At 37.6% G+C, this 23,684-nt stretch overlaps 1 protein-coding gene across 4 annotated transcripts in view; it reads left to right on the forward strand.

Moving 5' to 3' along the window:
- The window catches only part of LOC143897185 (uncharacterized), a 163,227-nt gene extending 142,229 nt beyond the window's left edge, over positions 1-20,998 (forward strand). For 3 of the 4 annotated variants that reach the window (XM_077405597.1, XM_077405599.1, XM_077405598.1), the window contains exons 7-9: positions 12,886-13,131; positions 13,902-14,133; positions 14,580-20,998. In XM_077405597.1, coding sequence (XP_077261723.1) covers positions 12,886-13,131; positions 13,902-14,133; positions 14,580-14,808 — 707 coding nt within the window. In that variant the 3' untranslated portion in view covers positions 14,809-20,998. The remainder of the gene's footprint in view (positions 1-12,885; positions 13,132-13,901; positions 14,134-14,579) is intronic. The other variant, XM_077405600.1, reaches the window with a different exon arrangement.
- Positions 20,999-23,684: the final 2,686 nt, after the last annotated feature.

Here is a 23,684-nt window from a genome sequence, read left to right on the forward strand (position 1 = left end):
AATATATTATTTGTTATCTCATTGTATGCGTTGAACATTGTATGCGAGTAAACGAGAAATTCAATCTCGGCCGCCAATATCGGGTATTTATATCCTCGAGCCACAATTTGAGATGATAGAATATTAATTAAGGGCGATGAAGTTATGAATGAAAAAAATATGATAGGATAAAAATAAAAGAACTTTTATAGATTTTTAAACATATGACGAAGAAGTATAGAAGTATATATAGGTAAGACTAGTCACTGTATTAATAAAAAAAAAAATCTCTCAGCTCCTGAAAAAAAGAGTTGCTGCCTCAGAGTCCACGCGGCTTTTTTCAGTTTAATATCCGTAGCTGTCAATAACTTTATAAATATCCTCCTTTTTCTAACGTGTTGTTGTTAACCCTCGAGAATATTCTTTTAATTTTAAAAAATGCTGTAACACATGCGCATATACGTCACTTAATTATGTTATAATCGTTAATTTCGAGAGAGAGAGAGAGAGAGAGAGAGAGAGAGAGAGAAATTAATATAGATTTATATTCTATAACAATGTGCATCTATCAAACATTGATTACTATTCTAATTGCTGTGTTTTTAAAGTAGCATAATTTTAACGTCGGCAAAAGTTTAAAAGAGAAAAACAGAAGAAATGGATCATCGACAAGTTATTCATTATTAACAAATTATTCTTCCAATTGTATCAATGTCGTTACGTAAATTATATTGCAAGATTGCACGATTCAAACGATTATAGATATATGTACTAACTGACTGCAAATCCTAAACGATTATTCTGAGCGAGAAAGAGAAGCCGTGCATCTCCCCCTCGAGTTTTCGAAGGGGGTTATTCCGGGTTCCAGTTACGTGGCGCGGTCGGTGGCTTTAATGAGTTCGTCGACGAGGCGTGTATAATGCGGTGCGCTAAGAGACCCTCATCTCCACATTGTCTTCGCGCGGAGACGCCATCGCGTAATGACTGCGCCGCGTGCGTCGCTTTGATGCCCGCCGTAGATTATCGAAATTGCGTTATCGTTCAACGAAATAAACCTGCGCGAACGAAATAATTGACTTAACATCGGGGATGTTAAATGTAATAATTTATGTCATTGACGCATAATGATAATTATTATGTTCGGGCGTGATAGATACCGCGTTCCAGTCGTTCCTATGTTTATAAAGCACGATAAACGTTATCATAATATAGCCATGTATCACAATGATATCTTTAAATGTCTTGAAATATCTAAAGATTTTTAATTCCTTAAATATTTTTAAAAGAGATATATGTAATATATCTTGCATTTATGTAAAAAATTCTTTCAATTTCATTTGGAGTTGTTGAAATACAATGAAAACTGCGTGTTTTTCGTGGCAACAAAGTGTGTGACTGAACTATCAGTTTGCAGGATTAATTTCTTATTAACATTGATTGAAGAAAAAACATCAGAAATGTAATACTTCGGGTAAAAGAAAATTAATAAAGTTAATTTAGTCACTGACGGAAGATGGCTTAGGGTTATCTTGATGAAGATTATCTTAAAAAGCTGACAAATTTGCTCGAAATTAATTATAAAAGATGAAAAGTCCGATCTCGCCCTCGGCCACCCACGCGTTCTTCGGTCTTCATCTTCTTCGTTCTCAACGTGACCCCGGTCACGTGTAAACGCAATCAGACAGCAGGGAGACAATGTCTGTATATAAGTATATAGACACACACAAAAACTCGACGTTCAGTTCGTTCGTTTAGCGTCCCTACCGGTCTGTATAAATTGAAGGAAAGACAGCAAAGATCTCCTAAAGCAAAGAATGAAAGATAAGATTCCGGAGCAGGGAGATAAATATTGTATTAAAGTTCACCACGTGAAATCTGTTACACGTCACGCGAAAGATTCGTATAAATGTGTGTTCCTTAAGAGAATATAAATATATCGAAATTTACGAGCAATACAATACAATCTGGTCAATAAAGATAAAAATAAACTATTAGTAGATATTATTTTAAACGTTCATAATGTTTTACAAAATTTGATGATTAGTATCACGCGAATTTTTGCATTTTATAGGTCGAGTAACGTAAAATATGCACAAGTACATTTGCGAACATATTGGTAACGTACCTAACGAATAAATGAATTATTTCCAGTTACCTCTTTTATTAATCCTTGTATTATTGTGCAAATTCGAACTCGGATATTTCCAACAATGGTTTTACTTATTACTAAATGTTCCGAAACTAAGTTAATTAATTTTCCAGCAGGATAATTAAAGCACATCAATACTTTTTTCCTCGTTAAGTATATTTCTCTTTTATTCGAGAAATAGAATGGGTCAATCAAGAGCCACACACGAGAGAGAAGTGTTAATTTGCAATCTTCACTTATTCGAGGTACGAACATTTACATTGCAGCATCGCAAAATTTCAGTGAAAACCGGCCGATTACGCACGTGGTTCTGCCACAAGACCTCCGAATGGAGTATACGTGTCGCCGTCAGTGCATGTAATTCAAGCTTCTAATTAAAAGCGCTCGCACCTGCTCTTTACTGGCTTTAGTCCGAAATCATATAATTTCTCGACCGTACACGCGAATGCGCACGTTCGTTATATTTGGATCGTGAATTGCAACTCCGAGTTCGAGTACAAAAGAAATCTCGCTTTTATGACGGTGCGACTCTGTGTACGTTCCTGAAAACTATCACCGGTGCAGACACAGCGACGAGCGACGTCGACATAGCTTGCCACCGAGAGGCAATATCCCACGCATTCCAGAATCTTATCCAATTCTGTAAGGTCGACAGTCTCTCCCTCGTTTTTCTCGATTTTCCTTATATATTTTGTCTACTACCCGAGAGAAAGTTTCGTCTTGTACTTTCGAAATCAAAATGAATAACTAAACTCGTCAAGTCGATACCCAGTCTCATATACAATATAAACTTTTCTATGAATATGTTCTACGTGTAAAAGAACAAGTTGTGGCTCATTTCAACATATCATCATGCATCCTTGACTTAATTTCGAAATACCATAGATTGACCTATCTTTCAAAGGTCACCGATGTTCATCCACGTGTAAAATGTTATACGTTAGTTATTGTCGCTTTTATAATATAAAAAAATATATGTTTGAATAAAAAACAGCATTTGCCATTTCCTTACTTGAAACATCTCAATTTTTATACTTTAGCAAAATTATGTTTATAAAAATTTATTTTCATTAAAATGAAATATTCCGTATGTTCTTTCTACATTCATCGATACGAATATAACAGACGCGTGTGACAGTCTGTATTGGCGTTTAAAACTTTCGTCAAGATCAGTTTTTCCTTTGATCAAGATTTCGTCCGGGGGTCTTTCTACTCGCCGTCTACGCAAAAAGGGTTGAAACGGTGATCGTTCATGGGGAAAAGGTTGCGCATCGTGCCGGCGGTGCGGAATATCGGACGCGCCGGATGTGCACCGACCGAGATTAAAGGTGAAAGGGGACGTCGAACTATCGGGGGAAAAAATCTCAGATAAAGTTAATGCCACCTGATGGGCTACGATATGTGAGCGATGAAAAACCTGTGAACCTGACTTTGCGTCTGGCAAAGTAATCCCTATTTCTCTCTCTCTCTTTCTCTCGCTCCATCCCCCTCTCTTTCTTTCTCTCTGTCTCTGTTTCTGTCTTTCTCTCTCGTTCAATTTCAGCATGAATCGCCGTCAACGACACGTTTTACTTCGCAGGCTTTGCAAACTTTATCGAAGGCACCGTAGATTCTATCGTGCCGTTAATTAAAGATAATGATCGAGTAAACTCTTCCCAAGACATGACTATATTCTTTTACCCGTTTGTCAAGTCTTTGTCAAGTCAGAACGAAATTAAACTTCGCGAATAAATTACATGAATTTGCATCGTGTGTAAAGGGGATCAAGAGAGAAACGACGATTTGGTTTGCGGGACGGATGCGCTGAAATATTCAATATTTTATTTAGATACGTGTACGAAAATGGAAACTTCAATTAAGACTAAATATCGCAAGTGCTCTCTATAGTATAAAAAACAAGCGCTCCAAAAATAAGAATATCACGGATCAGATGTGTAGAACGTAGTAAGACTTTGCGAAAGGAATTAAAAAATGCATTGGATGAACTGCTGGCGAGAAGATTATATAAATCGTGCTCTGACATCGAAGAGGAAAATCTGCTCGAACTTTCCCGCGTCTTACTTCTTTATAACGCCGAATAAATTTGACACATTCGATTCCAACTTACTGGCTCAGGTGGAACAAAATATTTGCGAAGTTCTTAGGCGCAGACAAGCGCCACGTCTCGTAATCTCTCACGGTCGATTAGATCGGCGGATTTAATAATTGAGCTTCCCCGCACAGGATAGTGATTAGTGATATCGCGCGAGAGGAATTGTTCGATATTAAAAATGGAGTTAAATTGACCCGCCGGTAATCGGTGTAAGCGGATCGGATTCTTTGATGCACTTTCTCAACTAGAATCGGGAAATGCAAATTACATCTCAAATCCTATTAGATAGTAGGAAAGTCAATGCTTACGGAACCATGGAAGCATTTTAATAGCCGCAAAGAAGATTTATATTTGAGTCTTTTAATTTTAATTTTAGTATATTTGTTATACTTGAATGAAAATTAATTTGATCGTGATTAAAGTAGTTGAGCAAATATTTATATATCGAAACTCATCTTATATCAACCACAAGATAGAGACAAAAGTAACAAATTTATTTTTTTTAACACCTTGAATTACGTGTAGTTTAATAAAATACGTAACCATACTTGATAATTTTATGTAATTTAACAAATCGAATTAATAAATAGATTTAAATGATTTTCTTTAACTTTTTGGAAATTTAATCTCGCATATAGAAACTGAATTATATTAAAATATACTTGTACGTACATTTAAACTTGTGAATTAACGCATAGTTCTTTAGCCAGACCTAATTCTAATTGCGCAATATAATAACCTAACCATTTGGCTATTGTTAATTGTTTGAAAATGCTCACTTACATTAATATTAACTTTGCTAATGATCATTTGAAATTCACTGCTACGACGTAACGTATAGTGTGATAAGCGGATATTGTGTAAATGTGGGGTGTCACCGTTTTAGGCGACAACGAAGAACACCGTCAGAATTGTACTACCGACACAGACAAATGAGGATCGGCGCATATTTCGTCTTTAGTTAAGATAAGATAAGAAACGGCACGTTTCGCGCACTAGGGCCGCAGCCATTCCTGTACATTAGCCGGCAAACAATGATAAAACTTAGCGTTGAAATCGGATGGCTTTAATCGAGTGGAATGTCTGGGGACAATCTTAAGTTATCGTGTTTCGCCGTTGTCTTGACGTAACTAATTAAGTGAATCGTGTTGGCTCACCGTAGGATGGTGCATCCGGCGTGTTTCTCGAGCGCGTAATTTACAACTCTTTACCCAATTCTTCATATTTCAACTGTAACCGGGGAAAACGCGTGATAGAATGAAATAGAAATAACGAATCATGCCTTAAATTATAAATTATAAGTTTAAAGTTACATTGCAGTCCTTAGTTATATTTATAGGTATCATATATTAAGTAGATTTGAACAGGGACGATAGAAAGAGAGAGGGGAGGGGGAGAAAGCGAGCGAACGAGAGAGAGAGAGAGAGAGAGAGAGAGAGAGAGAGAGAAATATAAAATAAGTAAAACGATAATTCTTGCTAAAATCAATGAAACTAAGGAAAGTAGGTTACTGTGGCTCATTAAATATCGTTTGTAAGCCCGCATTGGCAAGCTGTACAGCGTGAGTATAATACGGCACCAGGTAGAACAAAATCGCTTAAGTAAAAGTTACACAGCTTGATGAGAGCTTTCAGGGCACGTAGAACTTTACTTTCTCTTCTATTTACATTTTTAACTTGCTGGCCGACCCAGCGGGCTACGCCGACGCCGCGCCGTGGCCTTTTAACTCCGGCTCTCTAAGATAAAGATGCTCTCGTACCGTCAAAATGGAATAAAATTTAGTTTTCTCCTCGATTCCTTCCTCTTCGTTCGCTGCAGCGAAATTTTTTTCTCTAATTTTTACTATTGTAAAATTTATTCTACGAGAGACTCACCTAGAATTATTTTTACAATGCGAGGGAGAAGATCTTGTAATGTAACTTTAAAATTTTTTTTTGTTATTATTTAAAATTTTAATTATCAATTATTTATATTTCGATAAATTGAGCAATCTCGGCAGTTTTAATTACGATAAGCATAGATAAGATAAACAAGATAAAAAATCGATAATAATCTAAAGAATGCATTTTAATTTTTTCAAAGAAATATTGCAATTTTATACTTTATACGAATACAATGAGAAGTTATTTTAATTATTTTTTTATATGTTATTTTTCTTAAAGCATTTTTTTTCGAGAGAATAGTTTTTAGCTGCTTTTATTCGTAAACATCTGTACCCCCGATAATAACTATAATAAATTTCTGGCCGAGTTTAGCGGAGCAATCGTCAACAGCGAAGTCATTGTCAATCAGTTAATAACGTTGTACGTTATAGTATTTAGTAAGTTTGGTGACTGTTCTCTCTCGTCTCCAAACTAGGTGGAAAGCTGTCGATGCAAAAGCAATTATCGAACAGCTGTCACGACATCAATACCTACCGCGTGAACTATTTTGAAGTGAAACTTTTAAGTTCGTAAAGGGAAATTGTTGATCCTCGTATCGAGTTCTTATCACTGGCAAACTTCGCAAACCAATTTAAGCAATGAAATTTGTTACAATCATAACTACTATTATGTTAACTCCAATAATTTCTTTTATTGTAACTGTTGCACTCGTTGTTGTATCTTAATGTAATATTGTATCACTCCTCCAATGAAATAAAGTCACAATTGTTGCCTTTCTGGTAATTAAAACGATAAAAGGAAATTAACGAGCGATTCAATTATCGTACAGCTAAAGCGGCAATAAGTTCATTTATTTGGCTAATTGAAGAATTGGCCAAGAGGGAATGACCACGACCGTTCAAAGTCATAAAAGGCGAGGACTTTCCGTGAAAACCCCCTTTATTTTGTCCTGGTAGCGTATAAGATACTTAGCACGGATGTACGAGTATATCTTGTTTCCCAAGTAAACAAGCATGATAAGAACATTTACATGCAGACTTAGCCAATTTGAAGAGCGGAATATCTTGCAGCTGATCTCTCACGAATGCAAAGTCCTTACGCTGGTCTCTATACGCAAACTTTGAGGCACGATTAATAGCCGCTGTTAGTGATTGATGTTGACATTAGTAGCAGGGCTGAGAGCGATATGACTATTTCGTTAGGGGTCGCTGCGCCAATGATCGATCCACAGTCAATATACTAACACTAGGACGAGCCATCGAATGTCGATTAGGTGGCAACCGTTCTCTCGAATTTTAGTTGACTCGCACGGTGACAGAGATCGGGCTTCTGCCTTGACGAGCTCAACGTGCGCGATGCTTTATTGCCTCTGAGCGTCGTTGTCCGACGTGTTTTAGTAGCGGATTTACACCTAGGTTTTCTATCACCGCAGATTTATGGCGCGCTCGTTTAATTACTTGGTAATGAAGCGCTAAGTCTTTTCCCGAAGTTGCAATTAGTTAAATGAAATGACGTGTGTATGTGTGTGTGTGTGTGTGTGTGTATGAGTAATTATTTCATTAAACAGAATCTTGCAAATCCTGTAGAAAAAAACATTAATCTGAGAGTAGCTTATCTGTTATTTATTTATTAGACCGATAAAGTGACTGCTATATAATGGAGAAATCAACATTTTGCTATTCTCCTGCTTCTTAAATGAAATTAAACAAGTATTGAATGCTGAATATTTAATATTAATTTTTTAATCTTTTTTAAATATCTAAATACAAATTGTGTCGACATTAAAACATATTACATAATGTCGTTCTTATCACGCATTGTAAAACATACATTAATTTATTCGGCGAATATTTTGCCGAATGATGCAAAAGAGAGACAAAAATTTTAGTATTATTCTTTATTATCTTTTTTTAATATTATTCTCTTTTAAAATTACCTTTTGAAAGATTTATTGGATTCTCTCACATATAGAGCATACATATTATGTCTTTTTATTTTCTCTTTAATATTCCGCGAACAAGGTACGAAAAAAGCTCTCTGCTCTACACACACCACGTATCGAATCGTAAATCGTGACCTCGAAATTGCACGTAACATATTAACACGTGTACATTACAGCTGGTCGTAAAGTGTTCAATGTCCCGCGACGTGTGAACGGGTGACGGCGCAGACCAGCCGTGTGATTCTTTTGATCACACAGTGCATGTATAGCTTGCGCGCGACTCGCGGATGTGCAACGCGAATGATAATATCGCCGCAGCAGAGCAGGAAACGTACTAGTTCGTGCGTGGCTCGCATTAGCGACAGTGCATAACGTTTTTACGGCGGGACTGATGAGAAATTATTTCGCCGCGGAATAAAAGTGTTTACGCAGTAAAAGCAACGGCATTCGTTCCTATTTTACTCGTGATAACTTTTCGGCTTTGTCACGTCTCGTTCGCCGGTGGCGCGCAAACACGCTCCGACCGTTGCGGAGTTCTGCATGAAACGCTTTTTCTCCCCTTTTTTTTAAAATGATAGACGCGTATTTATCGTTTTGCGCTGCAAATGTACGTGGGATATCTAATTTTGCATGCGAAACGAAATTACGTTTTGCAAATTCGAGGGATTATTTACAGCGGGGATAATTGAATATCGCTTTTATGTCTCTCGGCGTACACGCGTGATTCGCACTCGCAAATTTGTTCTAATATACTTTCATAATTTGAGACACGCTGTTACAATAAAAAAATTAATTCTCGTTGATATTAATACGTGCTCTTCTATGTATATAGATTATTACGTTTAACATTACAACATCGCTTTGCGATATCGATTGATGTTACTGTACCGTCGAAAGTATAACAACTTTTAAATGCCATATTGCGCGACGAAGATTATTTTTTGGCGATAAATCGTAAGTAGTTTACGAATCCATTTAATTAAAAAGGTGGTTCCATTTTTTATGTAATATGGCGTTACGTTAAAAACATAAAAACAGCCGAGAAAGCACCGGACTGCAAGTGTGTGCATGTAGCTTTACGCGTGTTGCATACTTCATGAAGGATAAAATATGAAATGCTGCGGTGCTGCGATTAAAATTTCATGGACAATCGATTGCCATCTCGAGCGAAAGGCACGGATTTCACGCCAATGTTTCTATAATTCTCAACGAAACGTTCAATATTAGTTGGCTACCATTTTCTCCTTTTCTCGCGCAATATTTTTTATCTCATTTTACATTTTCATTCTCGATATTTTTTCACCGTCGATACTCCGAATTCATGAAATTTATTTAATCTCCTTGTCTCACCGCGTATCACGATTTAATATGCAGAAAAACATTACTTCAATATCAATTATACAAAGTTTTAATCAATTATCGTACATAGTCATATCGCATGACATTTAACGCGCAAAAGCAGATATTACTTTTTTTTTAATTCAGAATTATATAACGACGAAACAGTCTCGTTAAATTTGGCATGAATTATGAAGCAAAGAGCCGAATCACGATCCTTTTGCTTAAATATATTCATAACGAATGAATATAGTGTACTCGTAGTTTAGTTTCCTTTGGTAACATAATTAGCCAGCTTACACTGAAATCATATATCCACTTGCTATAAGGCACAAATATAATTACGTAACTCTGTGTATGTTTGAAGACTCACGTCAGACACAGCAATTATCTAGTCGACTGAGTAAATTCGTCTAAAGACTCATAGCGAGAACGTAGTTTTCAGTGTAATAATTAGATACTTGATACACCGTGTTTGTAAATATATATAAAGTTATAGTCATATTATGGCAGTTAATGTGCGTCCCATCGTTTTATTTTTTTTTCTTACCCTATTTTTACTTGCAAGAGATATATTTAGTTGTTACCGCACACACATATAGCAATTGTTTATGAAAAGTATCAGGAAAACTAATTATATTCCCATTTCTGTACTTGTAACCGGCATATTTTAAGAGACGCTCAGTATAAGCGAATTGCATTTTATTATACTTCATCGTCGTATTTCTTATCTTTGCTTATCACCTTCGGAATACTGATAAAAATATTATACTATATCACTATTCGGATTTTATTAAGCAATTAAAAGATATGCGGCACACGCAATTAGTCGAAGACATGCCTGTAAAAATGGCCTCTGTACAAATCTTTATATTTTTCAAAGTAGGATTTGTACATAATACGTGTCGAAATCATATTATGCCAACATATGGCAGCAATTAATGCATGCTTCATCTTTTCATTCCCTTTTTTTCTCTTTTTTTTATTCTATTTTCACTTGTAAGAGATATCTTAAATAATGATATTATAAAAATATCAATTCTCTTTAAATCAGATTTGCTATGAAAATTTCATAACCAGATAGAATTTTGATCGTATAAATAGCGACAACTCGCGTGACGGGATAGCAACGGAATTTCGCGACGTCGTCGGCTAATTGTAAGCATTCCCAAGTCACTAATTATAAAACTAGAAACTGCGAACGTTATCTCGCTCGGGAGAGATAGCAAGCTTGGAACAACGCGGCCGGAAGAACTAGAACCATATTGTTTGAATTATGATGTAAATAACTTGAAGACCCGCGGAAACTTCCCAATGAACGCACTGATTCTGAGCTATTTTATAAACAGTATATTATCAAAATGAATGCACTGAGAGTGCATTCTATTGTGTAATGGTACGTAAAATATGAATTTTATTGAATTCATATTTTTTACTTTGTTTTCAACTCGAATTCTAGAAGAAAATTGATTGTCAACAATTTTAAAACATAATTAATTACGCGGAGTGCACGAGTAACTTTGATAAGTGTGTCTCAGCGTTGCGATATGCTGATGATATTTCTTTGGTTTTATCGTGTCAGCGAAACTGCTTCGCGAGACACGTCGCGTCCGAGTAATTCGTCACCTTTAAGTCCGCTTGGATCAGTCATTCTATAACGAAGTGTATCGTACGTTCTGTGCACAAAACAGAATAAGATAGTATAGTAAGTTGAATTAAAAATTTTTTTTTTTTAATTACTTGAATGTTTTTTGCTCACTTATAGAATAGCATCAGCGTTCAGCAGCTGTATAGACAGTACATATTTTCGAAGAATTTTCTGTCTTCGTAAATTTGTCAACAAAATTTTAGAACTTGAGTGTGTCGCCGCAATTCCGTATATTAATACAACGCATTTGAAATAAGCCGCGTATTCTTGCACTAATTACGTTATACGCGATCTTTATATAATATTTAAATATTCCATCAATTTCCGACAACAAAGATATGGACCATTTCGCTTATACCTTATTCCGTTTTTCCATTTCCATTGACGTTCGGAGATGTCGTGCGGTTATTTCCTGAAAAATAACCCGAGCGAAAAGTAAGTCAGGATTCGGAAGACCGTGAAGCGTTCCAGGAATACAATGTGCCATTTAAGTTTTCGCGATCCGTGGAGAGACACAGAATGGAACGACTTGTGTCGCGAGAATTTTTCATTTCGTATCTCATATTTTGTTCCATAAGTATGAAAAAAAAATCATAAATTTTAACGACGATCGAGCGGCGAATGATTGAATAATCCTGTTTTTTAAATTGTATTATAATTTTTGTGAAAATAATGTATTCAGGGTGACGGGAGCTGCGTCGAACAGCTCCCATGATTCATTTGGTAGGGACTATTAGGGGTGTTATGATATAATCAATCATTCACGCTGTAGAAGTTTGTTGGAAAAACATATTTGCATTATGCACAGACATACACAGACACATAATCGAATCGCGCAATGTATATTCACTAAAACTGAACAAAGCACTGCGAAAAGCCTATTACATTCTTCATTATTAATCTAAATTGCAGATGGATATCTGCATTAAGTATACATATATTTATTCCGCAAATTTTAATTAATGACGCGTTAATCTCATTTAAAGCATGATTAAATAATATGAAATTAGCGAATTAATATAGCTGCAAAATGGCGGATAATTTAGATGTTATTAGATCTGCAGAAAATTGTAATATGAATTTTACTTTGAAGTTACAAGCGATACATTTTCATATATCAGATCCGTTTTAATTATAACCGCGAAATACTCTGTTACGCCATCATGTTACGCAATGTTTATTTAATATATTATTTATAGTATTTTCAACTTAGAGAGAGATAGACACAATTGCTATGTGATAGGTTTTTGTATCTCGCATTAAACACTATGAAATAAACATTGTGTTTGGTGGGAAATATCCACGATACTTCTGTTGTAAATAACACATTAGTGACTAATTAGTCTTTCGCTATTTATTTTTCGTCTTGCATATTATAATTAACATATCGTATTTTACAGTACGACGAATTGTATATCATGCATTATAATAATCCATTTTGTATAAAATTTCCTTAATATGAAAACGCGTTTGAAACATTACTAATGTTACGCAATCTATCCTTTACGAGACACTTTTCTACGTCTATTACCGCTGTAAAATTGCTACGTAATTTACACAAATTTCATTCTGACGCTTTCATTCCGCGATATAATTTCTAATCTTGAAATCGATATAATTTCGGTGAGTCTAAATTTCGATGCTACGGAGACGCTCGAAAGCGATCTTGGTCTCTTCTCTCTCGTGGACAATGTCTATACCAGTAGGAAAATTCAGGTTTCTCTCGTGTTACAGCATTGAAAGTTGGGTTTACCGAAATTATGACGGTCTCAACGCCCAAACTATCGGACTCTTAACGCAATAACTGCTTAACGCAAACTGCCATTCCCTCACGTTTGTTTCTCGCGTGCACAGTGGACGCGCGGTTGAACATGTTAAAGTCGCTCGGTATCGGAGCGAAAGATTTATCCTTACCGCCTTTACCGCCCACGGTTATCCAGGCGAGCGCAATGGCGAGCGACAGCCGGGCTGGTAATGCCGCATCCACGAGCGCCAGCGCATCCGGAAATTGCACTACCGTCGTCTACGCATTTCCGAAGGAGGATCGCGTAGTGGTGGGATACCTGAATGAGTGGATCAATGCCTACTCCTTCATAACGAGTGAGTACACCAACGGTCGATCGTTACTTTCAGCTGGTAAAACGCGCGCTGTTTCTATCGATCCCCGACGACTCTTGCCAGGGTTGGATACGATAGGGTAGTTTGCCCCACGACGGCAGACGTTGGCGACAGATACTTCTCGTTCTATGTAGCTGCCTGAGCATCCTATGGTACACATGCCTATAAAGAAGGATACCTTGATTCTTGCCGAGGCCTCCGGTTAATATTGAACAGTTCAATTTTTTGGATGTTATAAGACATATTTTAGTCTTTAATTGTTGTATCTCAATTAGTGCATCAGTTTTTGTATTTTGTCTATGGCATCCGATACCAAACTGATCAAAATTGACCGGTTTGTATTCTAGCCTCTCGATATATTGAAATGATAGATGTAACCGCTGATTGATTCCTGACTGGCAAATGTGAGCATTGTGTGTTCGACGTTGCATTTTAGTGGCAATATTTAGTAGGGCATGTTAAATGGTTTTTTTCCTTTGTTTGATGGTTCCCGAATTTTATTCGAGTGCCATGTTGGATGCGCTTGTCTAATATGCGTGCATAAACGATCTACATAGACAAATTTGCAAATTGGATAAAAGCAGATGACTAAACGAATAAAAACGAATGAAAAAAGAGAAATGATGTGCTTTTCTTTTATATACTTTTGCGATAACGCTTGAATCTGCTATTGCCGATATTTCACGGAGACGAAAGGACGGAAAGAAAGAAACACGAGGTTTTTAAGTATTCGTTTAACGTGATTTCTGCAGACAACCAAGAAAAGTTTTACCTCTACATTATTGTATCGGTCAGCGCCGGTATCCTGCTCTTTCTGGGGTTGGTTATCGGCCGTCTATTAATCAGCCGGCATCGCGCCAAGAGGGATGCAAAGTTCCACGCGAATAACGAGACCCTCCCGAATGGATTCACCGACGATATTTCCGAGATCGATGCCGACATCGATCTCACCACCCCGGTCGCAGTGCCAATGCAAGATGCAAGGTAAATATCTTACTCTTCGACAAGAAAAGAATGACTGTCTTCCGTTATTACGCGAGTTAATAAAATCATTTCAATGTGTGTCTTATTTTTGTTTTTTTACTTACTACTATTCAGATCTAAAGTGACTGAACACTCTACACTGGAAAACAAATTGTTGAAAGTAAATGGAGTCATAGTTGTATGCAAACTAATATTTACTAAAATGCAAAAAATGTTTTTCTCGGTGTAGATATGTGTGAAACCAAAACACGAGATAGCGATAAAAAGTATCTACTCGAGATTTAAATAGAGTATAATTGTTTTGGAAATTTTCAAACAACTTTAATCTTAAATAATTTTCGTTGCTACTTTTATTTCACTCATTTTATCACAACCTTATCTTTTTACATACATGGAAGAGCTTTTAATTGTATAATCTAATTATCTTTCCTGTATTTTGTATATAGATTGCCCGAAACTCAGTTGGCCGAGAGGCTCCACGGCGAACGTTATTACGGCGACACGAGGATACCTTTGTCGCCGACAAGCATCCACGCCACGTCGGTACCTCACCCAACCAACACGGGGATGCGGGTTGATCTCGGGAACCACATGGTCGGCACGGATAATCTCCACACGATTCTCCGCACGGAGAATCCCCGGAACCTCAACAGCAAAAGCTACTACTATGGCTGACAGGAGGAAGGGGTTGTCCCGCGCGAGGGACGACCCCCGTCCTTGAGCCCGGTACCGGAAGTTAGCACGCGAAAATATTGCTTTTAATTGTGAAAACGAGAACGCGGATACGGCAGAGTAGGCGGGCGCGCCGCACTAAGCCGCTGTAAATTACGTTGAAGACGTTGAACAAATTACCATTTGTTGCGCCGAATTATGGTACATATTGTGACAGTGCGATCTCAGATTTGTCAGTCGTCGGACGCCGAATGGTGAGCGTCGGTCGATGTTCGTTAAAACAGACTGGGCTTGTATATCTGTAAACGTGTCGTCCATTTCGAGGGTTTGCGAAAATTCTCGATTAGAAATGTATGATCTATCATCATACAAAGTAAGGGTGGGAATAAGGAGAAGTAAATGAAATATATATATAGTTAGCATATATTGTCTTGTTGCGATATTACAACGAGAACGATGATGATCGATTTGTAAATGTGTATAAGAAGGCTCGAGAGGTTTCTTCGGAGAATAGGACTGAAAGTAGCTTTAAGAACCACCGCAAGCATTTACATCTGAACTGTGCGTTCAAGCGCCCAGTTACAGAAAGAACAAAATGCAATCAGACACACGTGACAGTGTTCACCGAATGTTGTCGCTTTTCCGAATCATAAAATGGTATCGAGAAAGTAAACGTATATATTGCGAAATAATATTTATTTCTTGAATTATATTAAACTGTAAAATCGATGGATTGAGTTTCGTTGTTTAATAGGTAGACATATTTTATGGAAACTGTGTTATCGACCTCGTCGACTCACGATCGATTTACTCGTTGTATATACCTTATACTCGCCGTATACTCAACTGTATACCCACGGAAGAAACTCACGGAGCGAGTTCCATGGAGCATATCGATAACCTGCCGGTAACATTTTGCCGATAACAGACTTCTGGAATACTTCTTATTCGCAACTGGTTCGTAGCTACCTGCGCTATATCAGTGGAAAGAAAAATCAACAGATTTCCAACATTTGTCTCGAGAAAGTCGACAATATGTGAAAAACAACTTGGAACATTGAACTGTTTATGAGCGATGATTTTGTATATATAATTTCCTTAGTATCGAATTCTATAAGCAGGCAAATTTCCGTGAAGTCTGTAAAGGCAACCGTGTTAGCAAAATCCGTACCACTTGTGCGCCAGTTGAAAATTATTGACCACCGCTGAAGGGGCCAGCGGCCGTACGCGATCACGCCCATCAAAGAAACTCAAGAAAAAAAATCTCTCAACGAACTTACAGCGGTTTTGTATGTCGAAGCTGCCACAGTCGCTGCCATAGTCGAGACGATTTTTATAGAAAATTGATATGTATGTATGTCACTCTGTAAATAGGGACGTGTAATGTACAGATAAGTAAAAGAGAGAGAGAGAGAGAGAGAGAGAGAGAGAGAGAGAGAGAGAAGGGGAGGCACGGTACCGAGATCTTAAATCGGAAAACGGTCGGAGATTGTAACTGGAGGGTTGTCCTTCTCGTGCCATAGAATCGATTTTGCAATTGTGCGAGAAAGCGGGAGAGCGCGCGTCTGTCGAGCCAGCGGAAACTCTCCCTCGCGAGCGATCGCAAGGATTAGTACGTAATAAACAGACCTTGGATTTTCCTTCCTTCCTAAGGCGCATAAAACGAGTGTGCGTCTTTTCGCCGGTGATGCGCAATCTTGTTTGTCACTTGTGCTCTCTCTCAGCTGGCTATTGATCGCTGTAAGATTGTACAGGAGCAATGACAGAGGGTCGCGCCGCTGTTCAGCGAAATCAGAATGTCACGAGAAAGTCGTATCTAGAAGCAATCTGACGAAGCGGAACTGATTGAATTGTCTCATTCCGAATTTAATTGCATTTGGAGTCCGTCGGTTAAACGGAGCTCAAAAATACGAGTGTATTTTTTTTTAGAGGAAGCTTTAAGAGTCCTGTTTCTTTATTTTTTTTTCTTAAATGTGAAACTTTAATTTTTACATTTTTTACAAATTTTTTTTTTTTTTTTTTTTTTTGTAATTCCATATTTCTTATAATTTTTTATTTCTCAGAATATTTTCTGATTTTGATTGAACACGATAATATACCTACCTGTATGAGAAATGAATCAAGATTCCATTTCGTAAGGAAAAATTACGATAGCTGATTGCGTATCACACGGGACCACGCCATTATTATTTGTATGAGCCGTATTAATGTAATTTCGCTCAATTGCCCGTAGTGTACGACAAATCCGAGCTCGAGCAAGCCCGTTCGCGTTGCTTGTTTGTATGTCGTTCGGTAAGTTGTAATTCCCTGAGCTCCACACACCGAGTGTCGTTATGACAAATCGATCTCGCGAGCATCCGGCGACGCGGAGTCGCATTTTCGACACATCAGCGAGGTCGTTAACGCAATAACGCCCGCACCGATCGTTATCTTTAAGGGCTAGGTCATCAGTTAGATAATATGTCGAAGTCGTCTGAACATCAATGGAACAATTTTGACACCACGACCTCGCGCGGGGTCGCGATCATCAGGGACATATATTTATCATTCTCGCGGATTGATTTTTCGCCGAGACGAAAAATATGTGCGAATCTAAATAACTCGTGCGAGAAGATACATGTTTACTCGTACACATACACGCATTTACATACTTACACATTAAACATATTTTTTTATGTAAACATAAATATTTTTTTTTTATATATACACACCTGTATAGTTATCTATATTTTCACACGATAACTAATGACTATTGATACAGTCGATATTTTATTTTCGCGTCTCTGAAAGATAAATTAAAGCTCTTCGCGAGGAGAAAGGTTCGTTGGATCAATCGACACGTACGCGTTTCTTTTCTTCTGATATACATTTTGGCAACAATTTCACGAAATTTCTTTTTATTTATTTTTTTTTTTTTTTAATTTTCTCATTTTCTTGTGTGAATGAATATGGCAAACGAATCGATTACTCCGGCGAGCGATTATCGGTCGCTGAAAAAATTATTTTCTTCCACGAAACAGGAATTAATTTCATGTTCGACGTTATTTTCTAATCTACAAATTCTACATTTTACAATTATTTGTTTTCATTCCAATCACAAGCCGCGGATATCAAATCTATATAATCAGAATTACACGAAGGTTCATATTTACTTTAATTAGATTTAATATAAAACTATTCCGGTAACGCGCGGAATAATTAATACATTTTTAATTTTTTATTTATTTATCTTTCGAGTTATCTCTAGCACATTTTACGTCAAGAAATATCGATTTTAAAGACCCTCCGGCAATATCACGAGCAACATCGATAGAAAGACAACTCGATTTCCGCGAGCCGGCGATTCGAGTCATACCAGTGTAACCGAACGTGTAATCGAGTCCCGACAGAAAATATAATTCCCAAGGGCCACCATCACGCGGCTTATACGCTCAGCGAGATCCAAAAACTTGCGGAAAACGAGTTCCTTCGCGGTCGAGATGCAATTACGTAGCCTTGCGGGTGCGTGTTTTTTTTAATTGGTCTACGTTAATTAAGGTTTACGTACCGCAAAGCTGTGGATGGGTTCGCCATCCGGAAGAAAAGCCTCTCATCAGCGAGAATGGTTCTTCTTCATTATTATTCTTCCACTTCCCACACAACGAGCCGGTTGGCTATCTCGCGAACCCCTCTCGGTTTTCTTTTGTGCGAAATTTCAGCGACGGCGCCTTGTATTTATGCAAATAGCGTCGTGTAACATTCACGCGTCACGAGGCGTTGGAAACTCGGAAACACTCGCTACTCTCGCTTTTATTTTAGTGTTCCTCTTTATTCCTATCCCGCGCGTTATTTTCGTCCTTTTATTCTCATCCGGACACCGACCGATAATATCATTCTTAATTCGTTCCAAGTTTCTCGTACGTTTCCGCCGGAGATATAGGTGACAATTTCAGAATACACACAGGCGTCATTAATATGTCGCGTGTTATAAGCATAAAGACACACCGCCGATATATTTCAGCGACAGAGCGATCGATGTCGCTTTAAAGTTTATTCCGCGCCCTATAGGGACGCGTTATAGTTGTACGCCGCGCGTGTAGCATTAATTTTTCGTTGAAACGTGCTGCGAAATCAGAAAAATAATTTCGCTCTCGGCAATCGTCCCGCGTTTCTGCTTAGCGGCAGAAGATGACGGCGGCCCGATAACGTTCCCGCTTATCCGTCAGTATTTACATTGACAAGATGCAAATCGCACGCGTCGCAGCATTCCCGACTCCAAAATGCAAATTAGACCTATGTAAATATGTTATAAGAAGTGCCGTTTCTACAGTTTTTCACGCTTGTGTGCTTCGCGTTTCTCTATTTTCCGAGCCGGCGCGATCAATTCTCTTTCGCCCCGCTGAATTCACCTCGCCGATCTGTCCTTTTTACGGAACGCCGCGCTTCCGCGAAGCCACCTCATTATCATATCGCGGCCGTAGCGAGAGCTCGCGCTATTATTTATTCTCGCAGCCCCATCGCGTTCGTCTAGCGCCGGGAATGAATGAATTGTACCTTTATACCAAAGACGCTTCATTGAACGGCGGCGGTCGATCGATCAGTGGTTGAAAAGCCGACGGATAAAGCGGCGGATTACACTCATTCCTCCTCCACTGCGAATTGATTAGCATCCGTAAAAAGCAGGCAAGTAATGTTTCGTCAAAGACGAGATTTATTCATGTATAAATGTGTGTTATATAAAATTCGCATAATTCTGTGATGGTACATTTTAGTGACGAAATGTTAAAGAAATGCAAGTGCGGATGCATCATGGAACGAGCGTTTATCGACAAATACTTGTAATAAACGTTTGTTCCACGCTGACGCCACTCTCTATTACCTTGTGCGTTACATCTATTAAAAGTCATTATAAATAGGTTTATGTTATAAAGAATTTTGCACGTGCCGACGACAGAGCAGTGTTTTGCCAAGTGGACGAAATCGTATTTTTATTTTCGAAATGGAATGCAACAATTCCGAACTTAGGTTTTTCCGCTTGTCTGGTTTTTCACCGATACCGCTTTCAATTGAGCAATTAACGAACGAAGCCGTGAGATGATCCGCGAACGGTCGCTAAGCGGTCTTGCGAAATTTTGTCGTGCGTTTCATCTCGCGCCTCTTTTATTTCGTTCGGTATTAATTAGTCTATTCTCGTTGAAGCAACTTGTTCGGAGTGCCTGATATTACCTAACGAGAAGCGTCCATAAGTACCGTACGTACTCGCAATTCCCTCCCCCTCCCCCCCGTCGTCATACAAACTCCGCGTATGGATCCGCGCGCGCAATTGTCGGCTTAACTGCGCGCACGAGTTTAAAGTTAACTCGTGCGAATCTTGGTTTCTATTTTCTTCGAGAAATTGAGAGAATCCGTGAGACAGCATAATATAGAAAGTGCGGGCGAGACGCACAATTCCTCTTCGAATTGATCGCTCATTATGATGAGTGGAGGAAATCGCAGGATATGCCATTTCAAAGATCTTTCAATTCGCCGATCAAAATTTTTTGCATTTTAAATTGCTACCTGACACACATTTATACGATTGTGTTTCACGCGTTCTTATTTCAGGTGACAAAGTGGCTCGTGTACGTACCGTAACGTTGCTTCGCGTTAAATAACGCAATGTTTTGTATGCAGACGGATGTGGGAGCGGTATGAAGACAGTATGCGTGTGTCTAAAACGTAAAGAAATAGAGAGAGAGAGAGAGAGAGAAAATGAGGGAGTGAAAGAATGTTGTCATATTAAGACGTTTTTATTGTAAGTATAATTTGTAAGCACATCTGTAAATATCGCTGTACTATAAATAATTGTGTACTCGTCGATTCGATTCCTTTCCGACTGCGAATCGCACGTTTTTACATTAATCGAGAAACACACGCGTTGATTTGAACGGCGACTTATATAATAAATTGTTACTATAAAAAAAATAGATATAACGTATGCGCACACACGTGTAAGTGTGAGTTAATATTTTGTTATAAAGTGCAAGCGAGCGAGGCCCTCCCGCACTCCCGCTCGCGTATATAGATCGTCGTCGCGGAGGAAGTATGGGCCACGCGTCATCTGTTAACGTCTGGAGCGACTCCGGTTCTCGAAGGTACGATTAATGTTTTCAATTTGTGTAACTGTCCCTTGGATATGATTTACAATTATAATAAATAATTTATGGAAAACGCAGCCCGCGCAATACATTCATTAACTCGTCTTGGTTTTTTCTTACTCCAGGAGAAGAATGTTCATATTCGCTTCGTTTTCAAGGTAATGAAACCCGTATGAAAAAGCGCAAGGGAGAACGATAAATGGGCTAAGAAATAAGTTTTCTCAGCTTGGTCTTTTTTATATATTTGCCTCGGTATTTTGCAGGCTATCTTACATAATGGAATCTTATTATGCCATTGTAAGTTGTAAAAGAGAAGTTTCTCTGGCTTTATTTCAAGCGAAGAACTGTTTTTTTTTTATTTTATGAAAATTGTACTGTTATTTGCTTCAAGTTTTATAATCTTCTTGTAGAACAAATTATAACAAATTATAACATTGACCAATAATTTGCGAATGCTTATGTACTTTGGATATGTTTGGATTATGTTACTTGTTTTTTTAATGCATATTACATAATAATTTTTTTGCAAAGTAATTACGTTTAGAACATTAGTTTATATATCTTTTATAAGTTATCTGAGTATTCTGTATATGTTCCAAATTCTCTCTTGACTAATATACATGAAGAAACAATTCCAATAAGCAAATTGAAATTGCCCGCAGTATAATAATATTATTTATAATTATTATTTATTATTAGTATATATATTGAGAGGTACCGCATAAACAGCTAATAGCAATTATTTATATGTATTAGATTATTATAGACGATACCATGATACCAATCATGTATTATTACATGTGTGCTTATATTATTTTATTACACTATTTTAATAACGGGAACATACACGTTGCTCGGGCCATCTAATTGTTGGTGTTACTACACATGACATCAAATAATGTTCGTGCGCAAATTTGCTCAGATATCACAACAGATCCGGTATCATCTGTGTCTGCATTAAACTCGTGTTTTAGCCAGCAAAGTCTGCCGATGTAATTTGATAATAGATTGTCGGCAGAACCCGAGCAGAATCTGTCAATTCGTAAACGTTTAAATGAAATACATTCTTTAAAAATTTAAATGGTTACGAAACGACAGATTTTTTTCTCAGTTTCTGCGGTCAATCTGTAAATCTATTAGCAAATTTTGTTATATTTCTGCTGACAAAATTTGCAGACGCTTTCAAAATCTATTCTCGACAGATTTGGCTATCTGGGAATGTAAGACAAATGTAATTTAAGATAAAGAGGAATTTAGACAGGAAGATTTAGTAATAGATTTTATAAATTTGCTATTATCTATACTTTTTCCCGCGTATCTTTCTTAAATCTGCTCGCTTTAATTAGTATCTTTTAACGCTTTTTCTGCACATTTAGTTTTATGTAACAAAACAGCCGTGGCAAATGTATTCAGATAATCAAATCTATTGAGAAAGTTTGCAAAATACGATCGATTAGATAATAAAGTACGCAATAGTGTATATATTCGCGCACGCACATTATTTGAGGTCATGTGTAATAACACTAGCAATTACTAGATGGCCCGCGAGCAATGTATGTTTTCGTTATTAAAATATACTTAAATGTATAATATAAGCACGCATGTAGTAATATAAGTTTGGTATCGTAAACAGGACTTACACATATAAACAGTTGTCAGAATGTATATGATTCCTCACTATATATATATATACTAATAATAAATTATCTATTATGGAGAAATTATCTATTATGGATTTGAAAAAATTTACTTTGAGCACTTGCAATCAAACTTTCTGTCACTGAGAGAGAAAAATGGTTGACACGCAAATGCCATTCCGTTGGTATATATAACCTAGAGGACACTAAGAAACATCTGTGATTGATATTACAGGTTTCTAGCAGCAAGATTTTAAAGTTAGGCCCGCGACAAAATTTCAGCAGTGTCACGAATAGCCCCGGTCTCCCCTATAGTAATTCAAAAGTCTTCACGTGAAGATCTTGTATACATGTAAAGTGATACAGTATACATATAACAATATAACAATTCACGGAAACACATGGCAGCAGCTTAATGCAGTTACGAGTAGCCCTCAGTTATAATTAAATTATAGCATCTAAACAACCACAAACGCGCACATATTGATTAAGGATTTAGCACATTTAACATTTAATTACAAACGATACGTCATGGTGGACGGTGCTCTCTAATCGCTTTTGCGTAACATGTATTAGCAACCGTAATCGTAATAACACGCGAGGATGATAACGGGTGATAGCATTGCACGTGGAGTTGGACTGCCCTCGCGGGAATATACCGCCGCTCGATAATAAACCGGTAGCCGAGACTTTTGAGCTTGTTTCGATAATTACGCGTTAATTGCTTGCGAATTGCCAGATAATTATTCGCGAAAGTTGCCGCGCGTTTCGCTAAAAAAATCTGCCGTTGAAACTTCTGCGGATTCATGCGATGCGCGCCTTTTTTTCCTCGCTTGTTCCACGCTCGCGTGAGATCCACGCGAAGTGGATTTAACTGCGCCGGAAAATTTGATTGATCGAAATCGGCATTTGTACGCTTCGTTTAATTCTCCGTTCCTTCAAAGTTTGCGAACGAACTTACGCGAATTTTGTTATATATACGCACAACCGTGCAATTTGAAGAATGTTTTATTTGAATTGTTTTACTTGATTTTTCTTCGCGATAACGAATCGATCTGAAAACGTTCACCTTTGTCGTTGGTTTTTCATTTGTATAGCCAGATCCCATCGTTGCTTTTGTCAGTAA

Source organism: Temnothorax americanus, unplaced genomic scaffold, assembly GCF_048541705.1.
Source record: "Temnothorax americanus isolate GAGA-0224 unplaced genomic scaffold, ASM4854170v1 Scaffold2, whole genome shotgun sequence".
In the NCBI taxonomy this organism is placed as follows: Eukaryota; Metazoa; Arthropoda; class Insecta; order Hymenoptera; family Formicidae; genus Temnothorax; species Temnothorax americanus.